The sequence below is a fragment of the Artemia sp. Qi Xiang Cuo genome, chromosome 20, assembly GCF_049724085.1.
Source record: "Artemia sp. Qi Xiang Cuo chromosome 20, ASM4972408v1, whole genome shotgun sequence".
Classification (NCBI taxonomy): Eukaryota; Metazoa; Arthropoda; class Branchiopoda; order Anostraca; family Artemiidae; genus Artemia; species Artemia sp. Qi Xiang Cuo.
The window spans coordinates 18,105,838-18,126,021 of NC_142813.1; the positions used below are offsets into that span (position 1 = coordinate 18,105,838).

Consider the following 20,184-nt stretch of genomic DNA (forward strand, 5'->3'; position numbering starts at 1 on the left):
GGGGTGAGCAATGGGGTCAATAGGGGCCATTCTACTGAAGTCGCTGGTCATCCATTCATAGGACTTGTCCAAAGCATTTCTGTTTATGTACTCTGATGACGTCGATCACAATTGGTTGTCTAGTGGTATCTCGCGTCGACTGGTTTGTAACTTTCTCGGTCCAATGGATATTCAATATTCTTCGGAGGCTTGAATTTCTCTTTTTTGCTGTTGGTTTACGTGCCATTTCTGCGAAGCATAAAGAAGTACACGCAGCATGCTGCTGTTAAAGAGTCGAAATTTCAAGTGGAGAGAGAGAGAGAGTTCAGATCACCATATTTTTCGAAATCTGTTATAGGTGCCAATTGCCTTTTCGATTCTCACCAAAACTTTTTGTGCTGTTGAGCCAGTATTTTCGATAATACTATAACTCCCTCTAACGACTCACTGCTGCACCAAGCCGCCCAAGGCCAACACAGCTGCGCACGCTCCCCCTCCATGCCAGTATATTCAAAGCCTCCCTCTTTACACCCTCTCGGGAAGTTCCCATTTCCTTTAAATCTTTCCTTACGATATCCTCCCACCCCATTCATGGACGATCTGCTTTTCGTTTGGCCCTAGACGGTTGGCCAACAACGACAATCTGGGCCACATTTTTCGTAAAGCTTACTGTTTGAGATACGGTTAGTCAGCAGGGTACCCAAAACAATCCGTTGGTAATTTCTCTGGAAATCATCTAGCAAATCCTCCTCCGTTTTTTGGAGCGCCCACGTCTCAGAACAACACTATAGCTTCCAATATTCTAATCTTGGTTCGTAATCTTAGATAAGATAATTATTATTGTTCAAAAGACTATCACAAGTTCTAATAGAACCGAATTCGCTTTATATGTCCAGTAAAAGAAACAACCAAAACAGCAAAACAAAAGTTAAAAAATCAATCAAGTATAAAAATGGTCAATAAAAATATAACACAAATTAGTGAAATACAACAATAAAATAAAAACCCGAGTCCAAAAACTAGAATAAACATTTATACGGTACGAATAATGGGAAAAGCAACAGGGGGGGGGGGAATAAAATAATACTTGATAAAACTTTACGATAACACTATCACAGGCAAAAAAAAATGAAGGTGAATTCCCATTATACATCAAAAACATTAAAATTAATAATAGCAACATTATCACAGGCTAAAAAAGGGGGGAAAAAGAAGTCGAACTCGTATTCCAAGTCGAACACATTAAAGTCAAAATCATCAAAGATAAAGAAAGTTTCAGAAATCTTGACACCTGAAGAAGAGATTATACAAAATACTAGATCTGCATAAATATTACAAATGGACAAAATAAAAACGGTAATTCTTGGGAAATTTGAGGAAAGGGTAAAATTTTGCCGTGACGATACACCATCAACTAAGAAAAGAGAGGAAGGAGTTGATTTTGGTTTGGACACAATCAGGAATTATTAATGTACTCCAGAATAAAGGGGATTAAATTTCTTTGGAAACTTTGTAATAGCAGGGATCTGAGAGTAAGTTGGGATTGCTAAGGAGTCTAACCGGGGAATATCCATGTTGTCGTCTTAATGCAACTGGTGGGTGTCTTAACGCAACATTCGCTGTTTTCATACATAACATTGATGAGAGTAATAAGTTCCTCCGGGTGCAGTAGTGTACCATTGGCCTGACATAACATAACATGTGGTTAAGAAATTATCTTCGTCATGCTTATGGGGAGCGTTCTACCAATGCTGTAAAAAAAAAAAAAAAAAAAAAAAAAAAAAAATGTTAAGGATAGAAATGGAATAGACCCTGAGGCTGATTTGGGAAGAGTAAAAGTGCGATTTCCAAATGAAGAAAGAATAAAGTTTACATATATTGTGTTTTCTTTCTTAAGGAAGCCAAATTTCACACAGAAGTAGGTAGTGAACGCTTGGGACGAAGTTGGAAAGGTTTTAAATACTTCTAGTCTCTTAAAATTCTTTTGGTGGGCATTGATGTCTTGCAAGTTCCGTTTTGATTATAAAAGTCAAATGGATAATAGTAAGGAGCAATAAGGGGTGACATAACCCTCGCAGCACCTGGGAAAAGACCTGTAAATTATGCAAATAAATATTTGAAGTCAATTTGAGAAAAATAGTCCATTCTCAGGGTGTCACGTGTCGAAATTTGTTTTTTTTTTTCATATTGGTTTCCTCTGCTCGTGAACTTACATATGCAAATTTCAAGCTGTTCTGAAAAGAATTACTTTTTTGTGCCTCATATTCTGGATATTTTTTTTTTCTGTGCATTAAGGTATCCTTGGCTCAAGGATTTAAGAACATAAGTTTCAAACAGGCAGAAAAAAAAAATTCCGACCTGATTATGGTAGGGAGCGAGCTCCCAGCGTCGTTGTTTTGTGAGATAGTGTCCCATTGGCTTTGGGACTTCCAATTGCAAGGTTCAAACTGTTCAGAACTAAGCAGTTTTCTGTACGGTTTCTGAGTCTCCTGACACCCTACTCCCTCCCAACAGAATCTGAGATCATCTAAGTCCAAAGAATGATTACAGCTAAGGTAGACTACTGGGCCACTATTTTTTTGTCTTTTTTTGTACGTTGGGATTCCCCTGGCCCGAGAACTTAAGGATGAAAGTTTCTAACCGATCAGAAAAAGTATTTTTCTGTCTTCCAGTCTAATTTTTTTTTCTTGCAACTTAGGTTTTCCGTTGCTCATTGACGTTCGGGTGTAAGTTTTAAACCGATGACAAACATTCTCTTGCCCTGTATTCAGGCCTCCTAATATGCTCTTCCCCCCTATAGGAATATAAGGTCCCCTTGGTGGGGAAATAATCCCTGAAGGCTTATAGCTAAGGTCCTGTGATATCACAGTTTTTTCCCAATTTCTGTGAATTTGGGATCAGCTTGACGGAAGGACTGAAAGATATAAGTTTCAAACCAATTAGAAACAATTTTGTTCTTTTTGGGAGACTCGTGCTCCTAAACTGTTTCTTTTTGTATGTTAGATATTAATACTCCAGAGTCGACACAAACCCCCAGGGCCCAGAGACAGGCGTTGTAAGTTATACTCTGGGGATATATATGGTTCTTATAGAAGGGATACTCGTATAAACTTCAGAAAGGGTTCATTTGATTTAAAATAGAAAGTTCTAGTTCACTTTTAAAGAGTCAAAAGAGACCGAAGCTTAATCTGGTCCCCACACGCCCTTTTTCCCCAAACCTATCCGTTAAAAATTTTTAGATAGCCATTTTGTTAAAAATAGTTCAAACATCAGATAATAAAAACACCAAGGTTGACACAAACCCATTTTTTCACTTTGATATTGTTACTTTGATACCAATTTTAATACTTTGATGAATTTTTTTTTTTTTTTTTAAGTTTGATTTTGAAATAAGGAATTTTTAAAAACTTGAAATTTTTTGCAATTAAAAACGAACAAAAATTAAAACAAACTTTCCGAAAAATGAGTTTTTCAAAGAAAAGTAAAGGCCATTTTAAACTGAAGCTCAACAGATACAAACACCTATTAAAATTCAAACTCAAAACGACCAGAAATTACTATTAAAGAATAAATGAAACCCAAAACGAATAGAAATTAAATAAACAATCATAGCAAAAACATACAACAAGTAATAATATAAATGAATAAATAGATCTTAAAGCGAGTAATGCTTAGATTGTTTATTTAATTTCTGTTCGTTTTGGGTTTCATTTATTCTTTAATAGTAATTTCCGGTCGTTTTGAGTTTGTATTTAAAAGTTATTTGTATCTGTTGTGCTTAAGTTTTAAATGGCCTTTACTTTTCTTTGAAAAACTTATTTTTCGGAAAGTTTTTTTTAATTAATTCTAGAAAATACTACAGAAAAGATCAACTATACACCCGTTTTATCCTCTATTAAAGCTATTTGTAAAGTTGTTATTTACAGAAAATACTATCGTTTCTGCTAAATATATGAAGAGGGACAAATATAATGTCACCGAGGGTCGCTCTCTTTTATAATTTTGTATATCATATACACCAGGATGCGTGTGTCAAGCATGGTGGAGCGTGCCAAGAGTTTGAGGAGTGTATCAATTGTTTTCGAGAGTGTCCCAAACGTGGTGGAACTATGTGACACGCTTGGGTTTCGAGATGTACATCAGGGACAGGAAGTCAACGCCCCCTTGAATGTCACAGCTATGAAAAGTAAGAATAAAAATCTATTTTGTAAAGCCAATCCCTCGTCTTAGACTTTATGATCAATGAGGAATGGAGCCTGGCACCCTCGATCGAAATCTCTGGAAAGAAACATGTGTCTGCTGGGCGCCACGATGAGCCTCGATGCGGCTTGAACGTGTAACAAGTACAAGTAAGTACATTGAGGAACGCCATTATGAGAAAAAAGGAATAGCGTTTGGCTTTTCTTTTGCGTTAGAGTAATGTTGCTGTAATTATTTCATAGAAGGTGCTATCATTTCGGCTAAACTTTTAAAGAGAGCAAAAGAATAGCAATAATTTCTTCTGTGAACATGTCTCTATAGCGCTTTCTGAAACCTGGGGTTTCCATTGATTTTTATTATGTATTGTCTTTGATTTGTGTTTTCTCTGTAATGTATATGCCTGATTCAACACACTAAAAAAGTGACAGAACGGATTAAAAGCTTCAAACAAGCCCTAACACCGTCAGAAATTTGATGTATGAATGAACTGTTGTGCTGGGAAAGTTGATTCAAACCAAGTCAACAAAAGAAAAAGAAAATACTACTTGAATCGCGTGCTTTCTTACCAGGCGTGCACAGTGGACTAAGGAATCGTTTCCGTATCTCCCCCAGGGGAGTAATTTCGTCGAAATCCTGGGGGGTGGGATTAGGAGCTAATTTTCTCAAGTCAAGTGAAAATGACGGAGTAAAAAATGGAAAATTAGCCTTTTAGTACTATAAAGACAATAGTATACTAACGAAAATTAATCTGTGGATGCTTTAATTATGTAGGCCTATCTTAGTTTGGACAAGATTTTTGAAGACACTAATTTCAGCAGGGGAGCCTAAGGTCTGGGGGTTCATTGGCCCCCCTGACCCTATAGCAAACTACGTCCCTGATCTCTCTCTATAAAAAAGTTTGGGATGATTACGTTTTCTCGTATAATTTCGTACTTTCCTCCTAATTCGCCAATTTTTTTCTTTCTTTTGTTCACCTTGAACTTAATTACTTTGTAAATGACTGTCTCTGTCTTTCCATTAAGCTGTAATTGGAGATAAACATAACTCTTTTTTTTTCCAATCCAACTTTTTTTTTGCATTAAAGAACAATATTTTGTGGTCATCGGTAGTAATGTTTTAACGTTAAAACTTGGTTTAAATATAATTGTTTTCTTCTAGAGGGAATTTGCCACCTTATTTGGTTGAAGATAACATATGTCATTGTCACTTGGCAGCACTGAAAGCGATAACTGAACTGGATGATGATGATTTGAAGCATGTATCATTCCGTAACAGTGTTTGTGAAGTAAGATATTTTCTTCTTCTAGTAGCCTCCTCTTTAATTTTCATCCCAAGATCAATTAGTTTTGGAAATAACTGACGACAGTTTAGACTTATTTCGACAATGATTTACCAGTGTTTGATCTAGGAGGGGACAAGAGATGGTACACAACCCTAGTGCAGGAGAAATGTAAACCAGTGCATCAGTGGGAGATAAAAAGGTTGATCCTCTTTGGTCAGGGTGCAGTTTCCTTTTTTGTGTATTTCAATTACGTTTTTGTGAGCTTGTCGGGAAAATAAAAATCTGGATTGCGGGTCGTAGAAGCTTCATTCTCCTTCTCTTTCCAAATTCTTGATCTGCCTCTGTTTGCCTAATTACCTTGTTTTGATTCACCTTCCTACTTAACTGTTAATAGATAATGGCTCTTATTTAGGAATACAGTGAAAAACACGTTTCGTTTATTAGACACAAAACTTGTTCAATCCCATCCTTCACCCCTAACACGAAATTTGAAAACATTTTGCCTGACATCCCCCAAGCTGTTCGCAAGATATGGCGGATATGCTGTTTCGACAGTCTCGATGCACATAGTGTCTTTTGATTTAAGGTTCCCCCCTTCCCCAAGTCAAAATTCGAGGTTCACTTGACTCTTCGTACCCCTTCAACACCCTCTGAAGGTTTTAACTTGGTACGCCATGCTGTTCCAGATTTTCAAGATATTGCAGATCTGCCGTTTTGATAATACGGCATCGCGTACTGTCTTTTGATTCCCTCAGAAACCTGTTTTGTTTCCAGATTGTACCTTTGTAAAACTTAGGGAATTTAGATCTATCCAATGATCCCTTGTTTTTTTCTTCTAAATTCTGATCTGTGTACAATGGCTAATCTATGTAATTACGCGTCGTTTTCCCTGGAGTGCTTGGGGTTATCAGAGGTCGCAAGTGCTGAAGATACTTTTGGCCCAAGGAGGGCATTAGAACATTTAGCTTTCAATTGAACGAGCCCTCTCCTAGGTTTACATGACCACCGCATGAGAATTGGTGGAAAAATAGTTTCTTAGCCCTGTTTTCAGCCCATTGTTGGGCCTGTTTCGGGGAAACCAATGTTTTTTTCCTATTTTCCCTTCTGCATTCGGCCCCTTATCCCAATGACTTTTAGGATAAACTTTTGAACAGATCAGAAAAAGATTTACTTATGCAATTTATCGGATGCAGTTTATTTAATTTTTTTTGGGGGGGGGGGTAGGTGCGTGTCTGAATTTTTTTGGCGTTAGGTTCCTCATTGCCCAAGGACTTAAGACTGGAATTTTCAAAATAATTAGGGATAAAATATTTTTGGCTTATTTTCGAGCACCCTCCCCCCCCCACCCCACCCCCCGTAAAAAAACACACACACGCAAAATGAATAATCCCTTTGACTCAGAGACCGCTTCTTGGAAGCTTCAATGCATACGCGTACCCAACATCAAACAAGCCCTCCCTTCCCATGATAAAACGTATGTCTAAACGATCGGCAATTTAGATGGATTACGACCCTTGCCCAGAGGCTGTGTGGATTCTTTCATCCCCAGAAGCATATATATTGGGCTTTTGGACTATTTTGAACAAAAACAGCCATCTTAAAATTGTGATCAGATGTTTCTGAGGTTTACGGGGGCCCGGGTAGCAAAAAAAGCATGGGAGGGGTCTGGTTGCCCTCCAATCACTTGTGATTCTTAAAAAGGAGCTAGAACTTTCATTCTTCAATCGAATGAACTCCTCTTTAGTTTGTACCACCACCCCTTCCATACGAAGGGATTGTGAAGAATAGAAATTCATATACTGCAGGTTTATGGCCCTTTACTACAAGCAACGCAGCAATCTTGCCTCTGAATCGAGTGTGTTGCCGTAAAAGAGGGAATCGGAGGCTCCTTAATTTAACTGGTGCATCCGAGGATTTACTAAAGCTTGGTGATAAAAGTTTCAAATACATTAGTAAACGATTTCATATTTGGGTCTTATCGCGTAATTTCATGAAATGCTGATATTTCGCCACCCGGTAGCTCGAAGTCTAAGATAATTAATAAATTTGCCGACACACCTGTCTTTATGTGCACAAAGACTGCAGTTGAGCAAATAGGTACATTGAGCCGTTAGACACGCCGATAATTGCATGGAACATTTTGGGGTTTTGCCGAGATTTGATGGCAAATGTCATCATTTACAGAATCAATTAGAAACACGCCAAAAAAAAAACAAAAAAGAAACAGTAAAACCTAAAATTCACTAATTTTTCTGTCTTCATAGAAACATGTATCTGGTAACAATATGGTAAAATCAATGACCATGACATAAGTGATTCTCGTCTCTCTCCCTCTCTCTCTCTCTCTCTCTCTCTCTCTCTCTCTCTCTCTCTCTCTCTCTCTCTCTCTCTCTCTCTCTCTCTCTCTCTCTCTCTCTCTCTCTCTCTCTCTCTCTCTCTCTCTCTCTCTCTCTCTCTCTCTCTCTCTCTCTCTCTCTCTCTCTCTCTCTCTCTCTCTCTCTCATTATCTTCTCTCTTTTGTCAGACAAAGTTGAAATACTCTTGTTTTGTTCCTGATCTTTTTCTTGAAAATTGCCTATTTCCTTAGGAATGGAATGTTTGATCAATACAGTTGCTGTAGCTGGAATTTGTATTAGCCAAATGCCATTTACTCAACAATATTACTTCATAAGCAATGTATTCATAAACATCAATTACTATTTCTTGAATAAAATTATTGAGGGGTCATCGTCAAACATTAAATAACTAAATGACTGAATTTTTACAAAATTGTCTTTTTTTGTCAGAGCCAATTCATGTATTTCTTCATTAATAAAAGTGCGAGTAAACATATTCTGCAGGAGAAGAAAGTAGAACAAAACCAAAAGAGTTTTAAAATCTATGAACGGAGTGAGCATATGAAGAATTCGGAAACGATAAAAGTTTATAGGGATGTCAAAGGTGTGGATGGATCGCGGTTTTTATCACGTAGAATGGATCAGCTAGATGTTTCGTCTATTGGGTTCAGCTCACTCCAAATTGCCTTTCAATTACAGCAATATTTAAAAGATTCGATAATGGGAAGAGGCGTATACAAGGGGCGTTAAAAAAATATATAGAATTTCTGTCAACAAGGTACTTGCAACCATTTTTTGGAACTCTAAAGGAGTTGTATTATAGACTTTGTAAGAGATTGAAAACACTCTCCCAAAACCAATTATCTAGAAGTTTTGAGGAAATTGAGAGAAGAATTGGATAAAAAATGTTCATGAAAGCTACGTTTTGGAATCCTCTTCCATTATGACAACACCCCAGAGCATTCTTCACGCGTTACAAAGGAAGGTTTAAGAGACTCACGGTAGAAACTGCTGCCATATCCGTCTTGTTACCGGGATCTGGTCCCATCTTAACTTTTTTTTTTCTGAAACTAAAAGAACAGTTGAACCGTGCCCATTTAAAAAAAAAAAATGATGAAGAAAAAATGCATCAAAAACATGGCTTATAAAAGGGTCACTAGATTTTTTCAAAAAATATCTGAAAGGATGGAGCAGCCTGTTGAAGTGGTTCAACCTTCATGGAGGTTTTGCGAAAGGTTTATGTTGAAAAATTAATTTTAATAGAAAAATTCATTAAAATAGCGTGTGTTTTTTTATCCCTTTGTAAATAGTAGACCTGTTTGCTTGCTTCTTAAAGCTAAGAATCATCATCGATGCATTGTTTGAGCCGGTGTCAGGAGCTTTCTACGTTAAGGAAAAGCATTTTGAATGTGTTGAATTGCTGCTTCAAAATATCTTAAAGAGCAAGCCATTTGAATTTTGGTGTAGTAAAGATTGCTGTTGTTGGTTTTATTTGATTTTTGATGTTTTTGTGTAAATGGGCTTTTTGGCTTTCAATACATGTTTTTTATTATTTTTTTTTACTTTGACAAATTGCACTTCATAGTCTTTTGCGCTTTTTTTTAGCTAGTTGTTGGTTTCCTTACAGACATGTATGCAGAAATTTATTTTGCGGGGGGTATTTCTGTCAGTGGGGGGGGGGGTGAAAAACTGCAAAAGAAGTGAAATAGACAAGGAATAGGAGGAACAGATTTAAAAAATCTTACGATTTCTGAGGGAGGATACAAGTCGGAATATCTTTTTTTTTATTACAGGGTTGACATTTTTGACATATATTATGAAATTCAGACGAACTTTTGGGAAAGACTTGATTTGAGGGAGGTTGTGCGTTCTTGAAACAGCTGAAGAAACAACAGTAGGAAACACAATTAAACTCTAGATAATTCGTGGGGGATAATCACGATGAACATACGGCCTAAAGCCGTGAATGAACACACATTATTCTTTTAAGTTATGTCACGCGAATAAGCCCGATGGTAACAAAATTAGTCAGATTCTGCTTTGAGGGGTCCCATTCCTCTGTTCCATGGTTAAAGCAACACTTTTTTTTCATTTAAGGTTGTTTAGGAGAAAAGTATCTGCAGTAGTGAGAAATATATTTCATTACAGGCTATTCAACCCTTTGCGTGAGCAGCTCCATTTCAAATTTGTTTTAAGAGAAAACCAAATAAAGGTTATTGATGTGAAGCCAGTTGAACCGCCGTTCTATTCATCTGCCCACCAGACAAAGCGGAACTTATCAGTCTTATCAATCCAATTGGCCATTTCTGGTTATGTCGTATTGATCTAGTTACGCCCTTTCCGTGCTACATATTCGTATTCTGGTTCGGCCACAATCTCGAGTTCTCTATGCACCCAAGAAAAGGGAACCATGCTTGTCTAGAAATCCAATAGCTTGTTTCTGGCTATTTCGAATCGATATGATTATGTATCAACCTGTAAACAATAGTGGAATTTACTTATCTTGCAATCCAATAGTTTGTTTCTGGTTAGGCCCTTCTCATTTGTTTATCTATTGACATTTTCTATCTTTGATTGCTCTACCGTAGTTGTGCAGCTATTTCCACTCCTGCGCACGTCAAATCAAGTTGGAACCTGCTTTTGTAGCAACCGGTAGAAGTTTCATTGGAAATATGTCACCTCTAGTAAATTGTCCTAAACAAAGTGTCTCTCAGAAAGGAGGCAATTACTACTACTACTAACAACTCACTATGGACTGAAATATTACAGGCATTAAAGTCTGAGGGTTTCAAGCAAAGTAAAGTTTGTTGTCTAGATGTCTTTTTTTTAAGTTTCTAGACAAAAAGACAATTCTTTTTAGTAAAAACTGCTTAGTTGACTAAAAACCGCTTATGCGAGTCTCGTGGTTTTTTGTTCTTTTCCTGAAAAGGCCCATAAGAAAAAAATTACCTATTTTGCAAACTTCTGTAGATGACTCTGAGTAAGCACTGGTAATTCAAAAATTAACCTTAAATGAAATATAAGTTGGAGTGCGTTTTGAAGTAAAAGTTCTTGTGTGCTGTTGCCGAGATAATTCTTTTTTTTCTACTGCAAACTTATTCGATTATTTCCTTATATTAATCTTATTTTTTCCCCTTTTTGTGTAACCTAATCTTGTATAATCCCTACATAAAAATTCCCTAATAAAGATCTTGTTAACCTGTCCGCATGCATTTTTCTCAAGTTCAGCTTATTGACTTGAAATAATTAGATGTGCTTACGATATTAGATCCTGATCTACCTGGGATTATTGATTCTATTTTCTATTACTTACTTTTGAGAGAAATGGCCAGCATTGCACGCGCAATGCTTTGATCGCGTGACTTATTTCTCATTAAGTTCGAATTGAACTGGGAATATTATGGGGTTTGTTCTTTTAAGTATTTTTCAAGTTAGATAAAATAGCTTAATTCGTCGGTACTGTGCTGAAATCCTTCAAACAGCATCAACCTTGAATTAAGAAAATAGGATGTAGAGGTTTAAACTACTAAAACCGGTATCTCCAGTTGTTACAAGATCTCGTCAAGAAAAAAGAAAAAAGCTGATATGGAAAGTTTCGAGAAAGTGAAAAAAAATTACCCAATACGGAAGCTAAAAAGACAAAAAAGAACGACATAAAGGCTAAATATGTTAGCTATATAGTAATTAGCCATCACCAGCTAAAGATCCAAATCAGGTATGGAGTGCCATACAACTTTCCTCCGCAAAATCAATTATCCTGTCTTTGATTTGAATGAGTAAAGGTGACAGGCTTTTGGTAAGTACTCTTATTTTGCTTTGACTTCAAATTTTTTTCTGAGCCATGAGCCATTTTCGCCTGAGTAACTTGTGGGCTTGGGTTATAGTCGGGCGTTTCTGGTACTTTTGAAAGTTTTCTGATAGACATCAAGCTCAAATAAACTACGGGAACCAAATTTAGCGTTTTAGCCAAAAATGTCTATGCGACATTTGAAGGGCTTATATTTCTTTCAAAGCATATCGACATCCAGAATGCAATTAAAGTATTTTTACTTAGGGCTGAAGTAGAGCTAAATTTCTACAAATCAGATGCTATTGTTTTGTAATAGATAGAAGAAATAAATTATTTCCAAGGTCCTAGTACTTAAGTTGTTATTAGGCTTGAAGTGGTTGTATTGACCCTGACAAACTTTTTAAGAGGTTCCTAAGTAAATCTACAGCATCGACTCTCCTCGGGGGGGGGGGAATATACAATTGATATAATTTTTGATAAAGGTGATATACATTGTGATTAACGGAAAACTTTAATTAGACCTATTTATAAGAAAGGTAACAAGATTGAGTGCAGTAATTAAATAAAAACTATCTTGATTTCTGTAGGAAGCAAATTACTTAGCATGATGATATTTCTTGTTCTAAGAGGTGCTGTAGATAATTTTTTAAGACAGGGGTTTTGTGGTTTTTGGATGGACACAGGATTCTTTGACGCAATTTTCTCGCTTATATTACTAATTGAGAAATTTACAATGATCAAACCCCTTTTGTCCTCGATTTTGTGAATTAAAAACAGTTTTTAGAACTAGCATAGGAAAGCTTTGGCGAAGGTCCTATTCTTGTGCTGTATAATAAATTCGTACATTAAATTGATTAGTGTTATGTACGAGAATAATAATGGTGGGTCTAAGGTAGGAAAGAAGATCAGTAGTTGGCTAGGTTTGCAATCATGAGTTAAGTAAGGTTGTGTCCTATTCTCATTTATATTGATCATTGTGATCGACTTTGGCGTTCTCACTATATTGATCATGTGTCGCTATAGCGTTACCAATAGTAAAGGCCATACGGACCCAATGTTTTATTATTATTTTGTCCCCAGAGGCACGGCCCTACCCAGAGGGGGGGGGTTTGAACCCCCCCCCCCTTGAAATGTTTGTTTGACTGGTAAACAAAAATGGATATAAACAAATTTTGTATGCGTTTTTTGAGTTTTTTTTGTAACCCCCCTCCAGAAAAAATCTTTGAGTAAACCCCCCCCCCCCCCCGAAAAAAAAAATCCTGGGTACGGCCTTGTCCAGAGGCACTTCATATGAATAGGGTCGTCGCATAAACTTGGGAGGGGGCTCATTCAATTAGAAATCGAAAGTTCTAGTGCGTTTTCTAAGAGTCAAAAATGATCGGAGGGCAACTAGCCCCCTCCCACGCTCTTTTTTAACAAAAATCTTCCGATAAAACTTTTGAGATAGCCATTTTGTTAAAAATAGTTCAAAGATCATATAATGAAAACTCCGGTATTGACACAGCCCCCAGGGTCCGGGGGAAGGCGTTGTCAGTTAAGTCCTGGGGGTATATATGGTTCTTATGGTAAAAATGCTCGTATAAACTTCAGAAAGGGCTCATTTGATTGGAAATTGAAGGTTCTAGATTACTTTTTAAGAGTCAAAAGAGATGGGAGGGTAACTAGTCCCCCTCTCCACGCCCTATTTTCCTCAAAGCCATCCGATAAGAACTTTGTGATAGCCATTTTTTTAAGTAGTTCAAAGATAATATAATAAAAACTCCGGTGTTGACACAACCCCCCAGGGCCCGGGTGGCAGGAGTTGTTAGTTATGTCCTGGGGGCATATATGGTTCTTTTGAAAGGCATACTCGTATAAACTTCAGAGAGGATTCATTTGATTGGAAATTGAAATTTCTAGTTCACATTTTAAGAGTCAAAAGAGATCCGAGGGCAACTAACCACGCCCCCCCCCACGCCCTATTTCTCCAAACCCATCGAGTAAAAATTTTGAAATTGCCAAATTGTTAAATATATTTCAAAGGTCAGATAAGAAAAACTCCTGTGCAGACGCAACCCCCCAGGGCGGGGGCAGGCGTTGTAAGTTTTGCTCTGGGGGCTTATATTGTTCTTTATGGAAGAGATGCTCATATAAACTTCGGAGAGGGCTCATTTGATTGGAAATGGAAAGTTCTAGTTCACTTTTTAAGAATCAAAAGAGATCAGAGAGCAACTACCCCCCCCCCCTTCCACGCCCTATTTTCCTCAAACCCATCTGATAAGAACTTTGAGATAGCCTTTTTTTTTTAAATAGTTCAAAAGGTCAGATAACAAAAATTCCGATAACTCTTCTTTCTAGAGATTTTTGTTCGTTTTAAGCTTGATTTTTATATTCAATTTATGTTTTGCTCGTTTTAAAATTTATTCATTCATTTATAATAGTACCTTTTGTATATTTGTTTGCTATGATTGTTTATTTAGAGTAAAAAGTATAAGATGGCCATTTTGTTAAAAATACTTCAAACATCAGATATTAAAACTCCGGGTCGACACAACCCCCCAGGACCCGGGGACAGGCGTTGTAAGTTATGCCTTAGTGCATATATAGTTCTAATGCAAATGATGCTCGTATAAACTTCAGAGAGGGCTCATTTAATTGGAAATTGAAAGTTGTAGTTAACTTTTTAAGAGTAAAAAGGAATCGGAAGGCAGCTACCCCCCCCACCCCCCACGCCCTTTCCCCCCAAATGTATCAGATAAAAATTTTGAGATAGCTATTTTGGTAAAAATAGTTCAAAGGTCAGATCGCAAAAACTCTAGTGTCGATACAACCCTCTAGGGCCGGAGGCAGGCGTTGTGAGCTATACCCTGGGGGCATATATGGTTATTATGGAAGGCCTGCTCCTATAAACTTCAGAGAGGGCCCATTTGATTGGCGATTGAAAGTTCTAGTTCACTTTTTAAGAGTCAAAAGTGATATGAGGGCAGCTAGCTCCCCACGCCCTTTTTTCACAAAATGCATCATAAAAAATTTTGAGATAGCCGTTTTGTTAAAAATAGTTAAAAGACCAGTTAACAAAAACTCTGCTGGCGACACAACCCCCCAGGGCCTGGGGGCAAATATGGTTCTTTTGGAAGTGATACTCGTATAAACTTGAGAGAGGGTTCATTTGATTGGAAATTGAAAGTTCTATTTCACTTTTTAAGAGTCAAAAGGGATCCAAGGGCAACTAGCTCCCCCCTCCCCCACGCGCCCTTTTCCCCCTTAAATAATTAGGATTTTTTAAAACTTGAAACTTTTTGCCATCAAAAACGAACAAAAATTAATTTAAGAAAAAACTTTCCAAAAAAGAAGTTTTTCAAAAAAAAGTAAATGCCATATTAAACTTAAGATCAGCAGATACAAATACCTGTTAAAATTCAAACTCAAAACGACCAGAAATTACTATTAAAGAATAAATGAAACCAAAAACGAACATAAATTAAATAAAAAATCATAGCAAAAAAACACAACAAGTACTAATGTAAATGAATAAATAAATCTTAAAGCAAGTAATGCTTATATTGAATATGCTAATCAAGCTTAAAATAAAAATAAAAATATTTTGCTATTGAAACATAAATGAAACCCAAAAGGAACAGAAATTAAATAAACAATCAATGCAAACAAACATACAATAGATACTAATGTAAATGAATAACTAAGTCTTAAAACGAGTGAAACCTAAATCTAATATTCAAATCAAGCTTGAAACGAACAGAAATCACTACAAACAAGAGTTTGGGTATCGCCTCCTTCTCTCACTGTAAAAGTATAAAACCCACTGCGTCATTGGTGCTTTACTGAAAACGGATTATATTACAAATCTTTTCTTTTGTACTTATTATTGAAAATAAACATTAAAATTACAGTAAAATTAAAAATTTTGAACTGATGATCTTTCAGCAATTAATATCATTATACATCAAATATTCAGTTTAATTTATTAGTTCTTTCTAAGATTGTTCAAGATGAATATATGCGTTTCACTATATGTTCAAGATGAATATATGCATGAATATGCGTTTCACTGAAAACGAATGATGTTGCAAATATTTTCTTTTCCAGTTGTTATAGCATTAAAAATGAATATAAAAATTACGGTGAAATAAAATCTTGAGCTGTTGATCTTTCAACAATTAATGTCATTATATATCAAATATTCAGTTTGATTTTATTTGTACTTTCCAAGACTGTTCAAGACAGTTTTCAGTAAAGCACCAATGACGCAGTAGGTTTTAGACTTTTACAGTGAGAGAAGGAGGGGATACCCAAACTCTTGTTTGTAGTGACTTTTGTTCGATTCAAGCTTTATTTGCATATTCAATTTAGATTTATTTATTCATTTATATTAGTATCTATTGTATGTTTGATTGCAATGATTGTTTATTTAATTTCTTGTCGTTTTGGGTTTCAGCTATACTTTAAAAGCAAAATATTTTTTTTTGTTTTAAGCTTGATTTGCATATTCAATATAAGCGTTACTCGCCTTAAGATTTATTTATTTTAAGTTTATAAGTTTTATTTATTATAAGTTTTTTTTTTATTAATTTCAAGAAACACGGTAAAAGCTATGGGAGAGTATGGTATCGAATGGGAAATTGAAACTCGCCTAAACTTGGATTATACAGCAGATTTAGTGTCCTAAATAAAAACTTTAGCGAAAAGAATTAATTTTGTAGTTTTTAAGAGTTCAAGATGCGAGAATATATTTGAAAATTAATATTAAGAAGATTTAATCGTTTAGACTAGGGATAAATGTTCTTCGTCTTCTTTTTGTTGGATTGTTTGGAGATACTAATGCATGATCTCCATGCATTTCTAGGCCGTGTGGCAGCTGGGCTCAATCCCTGGACTCCGTATTGCCAATCAGAGGTCTATCCACTGTACCATAACGGGGTAGGGATAAATAAGGACGAAGTGATAATGCTAGGTAACACGAAAATTGATCAACTAAGTTTCGTCGGTTACATGGGTGGCATTATTAGTAAAAATGGTAGATGCCTTGGAAATTCAAAGAAATATTTTCAAAGTTGAAAAACGTTTGAAGGAGAATATTGGAAGCCATGGGACTTGCAGCGGTCGAATAAGGCTCTAAAAGGTGGATGCTTCGAAAGGCTGAGGGAGATATACCTGATGTTTTCCAGAGAAATCATTTAAGGATAATTTCGGGTACTCGTTTAACTGAACGCATATAAAAACAAACTGAGTGGAAAATTCGGTTCGTTCCCACGTTCCAGTTCTATAAGAAAGAAAGTAATCCTAGTCTATGTTTTACGGAATAAAGAATAATAGATTCCCAAAAATCACACGTTTTGGCAATCCAAGACGAAACGAAACGGACATCATCTCCAAATGGCGTAGAAAGAGATCACAAGAAAGGATTTAAAGGCAGTTAGAACTTTAATGGGAGGGAGTAAAGAGTGGAGCTTGGAACAGCTTGGGTCTATTGTCCTCGGATGACTTGGTGCTGTAGTGTGTTGTTAGTAGTAATCTTGTGCGACTAACTATTGTTCCTGTAAAAATATGTATGCCTATTCTAGTCGAGGTCATAGAGCGCTTTTTAAGATTCAAAGGGGTTGGGACTAAAAAAAAAGTCTGGGAACCATTAGTATAGATTGATAGCAGTATTATATGGATTAAAATTCAGTGATAAATTCAGTTGTTAGCTTTAAAATGAACTTTCAGAAGTAGCTTAGGCATGGACTGCTAGTTGGCCTAGTTATATTGACTTTCAGTCAGTTCAGTAGGAACTATTCATTAAACCGAAGTTTCACTAAATGAGGTCGCGTTCTATAGTTAAAAATAATCCACGGGCCTTACGTTTGATATCCCTGCTATTGATTGTTTGTGTTCTTCAAAATCCCGTTAGGGTTCTCCAAATGGTTCTAGGTGTGGGACTCCCCAAATGCTCCCTCTGGTTCATGTCCGCTCTCCCTGTTTCTTTAGTTTCACTAGCATTTATTTTCAGTTACCTCACTATATTGCTGTGGACCATAAGACACGGAGTATTATACTATCAATTAGAGGAACACTTTCCCTTCATGATGTATTGACCAATTTAGTTGCTGTCCATGATGCACTTAAAATGGAAGGAAAGCATTCAAAATTTATGGTAAGCTTATTGTTTTTTTTTAACTTCATCCATACTTATTTCACTTGCATTTATTTTGCTTAGTTTATGTTTATAAGAATTCCTGACTGTTGAAGTATGTCCATTTGGAAGAGGTGGACGTTGATAATAGTCCAAGATCGTACCTTAACTTAACCAAAAATAGAAAATTTAACCATTTCCTCCACTATCCCTGAATTTTTTAGGGTTTCTCTTGAATGTTTTCCCAAGTGAAATTTGTTTCCTAGAATTCTTCCTGAAAATTAACGTTTGTAAATACACGAACTTTAAAAGGATATGACTCGTCCATTTTCGTTAAAGTTAACTTTCGCATAACCCAATCTTCTTGCGGAGAAGACCTGAGAAGCTATGACAATAGTAATAGTACTTATTTGATAGCTCTAGGATCAGAGGATGGTTTACCTGCAAATGCTTAAACATTCATTCTTTCTGTTTGTTTTTTGTTTGTTTGTTTTTTTCCTTTTTATTCTCTAATTAGCTAAATAGTTCAGCAAATAGCAAAAAGAACAGGGTCTTTTTCTGCCGATGATTCTGAATTTCTATGTTTATTAAGTATAGGTGTATAAGGGCTTCTTTGCCCTCCAATCATTGTAAAAAAAAACTGGAACTTTAGTTTCCGTTGGACTGGTCCAATCCCCAAGTTTATGCGATCATCCTTTTTAAACTAAGTGGTGTGGGGAGAAAAGATATCCATGAGAAACATATTGCTCATTACCTAGTCAAAGTTAGTGTGTTGAATTTTATTACAATAAGAAAATCAAACCTAATCTGCAAAATTACCGTAGTGTCTTAACTATTATGGTCATGATATCGCATAATTTAGCCATCAACATTGTCATAATTTCTGACTATTATATCGCAAAACATTCTTAACAAGAGAATTAATAATAATGAATTCTGTTTGTTTTTTTAAGACGCTATTTCCAACTGGAAATCACTTTCCTCTCCCCTGATGAAAACAAAACTAGAATTAATTACAGTTTCTCTCTTACAAACTAATTACAACTCAGGTCAACTATGCTCAGGTATGTACATAGGGAGAGTATCTACCCCTCCCCCCAAGCTGAGACTATTTATTATTTATTACTATGATTACATTTTCCATACAAGTTGCCTATTGATGATGTTATTTTTTTCAAAATTAGGCCCCGTCTACAATCTGTCATATGTACGCATCTGACTACGGCACCATGCCAACTATAATAATATATCATAATTGACTAAGCCGCTTGACAATAACAACAAATGTGGATTTGAAGACCATTCTTACCTTTATTTTTGACTTCTGCAAACCCACAGCTTAATAACAAGAAAGATTCAATAATACCCTCATCATGTCCTAATATATCTAATCAAAAGTCTTTTCCGTGCTGTATCTTTTAGTTCTCTATTCATTTTTTTTAAGCAAGATTTGTGGTGTCCTTGGCATTTTAAAGATAATAATTTACACTTGTTTGATGACTAGATGAAGGCAGTCTGGCGACAGGCAAAAAAATAAAAGAAAAAAACTTACCGTGTTTACTTTTTTCTGTCATGCTATTTGATATGAGCCATTGATATAATATTTGATTAAATAAATACAAAAAAAGTTTTTTCAACTGGAAGTAAGGAGCAACATTAAAATTTAAAACGAACAGAAATTATGACGTATATGAGGGAGTTGTGCCGTCCTCGATACCTCGCTCTTTACACTAAAGTTCTTTTAGAACTTTTAAGAAAACTTATTAAACTAATTAAAGGTCCCTTGTGTCCAAGAGTCATGGTTAAATAATTGGATCAAAAACCCACACTTTAGCATAAAGAGCGAGGTATTGAGGACGGGGAAACTCCCTCATATACGTAATAATTTCTGTTCGGTTTTAGTTTTAATGTTGCTCCTTAATTTCAGTTGAAAAAACTTGTTTTTTTTTATTTACTTCCTGATCGTTTTTTTTTAAATAATGCCGGAAAATCCAGCTACCCTCCATGGAAAACCCCTTCCCTCAAGAAAAGTTTCTTTGTGGAAAGTTCCTCCCACGAAAATCCCTGCCAGACCCCCCTCCCCCCCCCCCGAAAAGTACCTGTATACTTCACAATAACCAATATCATATGTGCAAATGGCAAAGTTTATCATATGTGCAAATGGCAAAGTTTATATCTTCTATCTCTTCTCCCGGGGACTGTGGGGGGGGGGGGGTCAAATTATCCTCTAAGATATAGCTATTAGGTCTTTCGACTATGCTGAACAAAACGGATATCTCAAAATTTATATTGGCAGATATGGGAAAAAATAGGCGTGGGAACAGGACTAGCTGCCCTCCAACATTTTTGGTCTCTTAAAATGGGCACTAAAACTTTTGGTTTGCGATTAAATGAGACTCCTCCCGATCTTATATGATAACTGGTTCGATATGATCATCCCTGGAAGAAAAAAAACGAACAAACACGAATCCGTGATCTTGCATCT

General features: G+C 36.1%; 1 protein-coding gene across 2 annotated transcripts in view; it reads left to right on the forward strand.

Moving 5' to 3' along the window:
* The window catches only part of LOC148939955 (diacylglycerol lipase-beta-like), a 129,924-nt gene that overhangs the window by 68,799 nt on the left and 40,941 nt on the right, over window positions 1–20,184 (forward strand). For both annotated transcript variants that reach the window (XM_089105869.1, XM_089105870.1), the window contains exons 8-9: window positions 5,338–5,464; window positions 17,577–17,720. In XM_089105869.1, coding sequence (XP_088961995.1) covers window positions 5,338–5,464; window positions 17,577–17,720 — 271 coding nt within the window. The remainder of the gene's footprint in view (window positions 1–5,337; window positions 5,465–17,576; window positions 17,721–20,184) is intronic.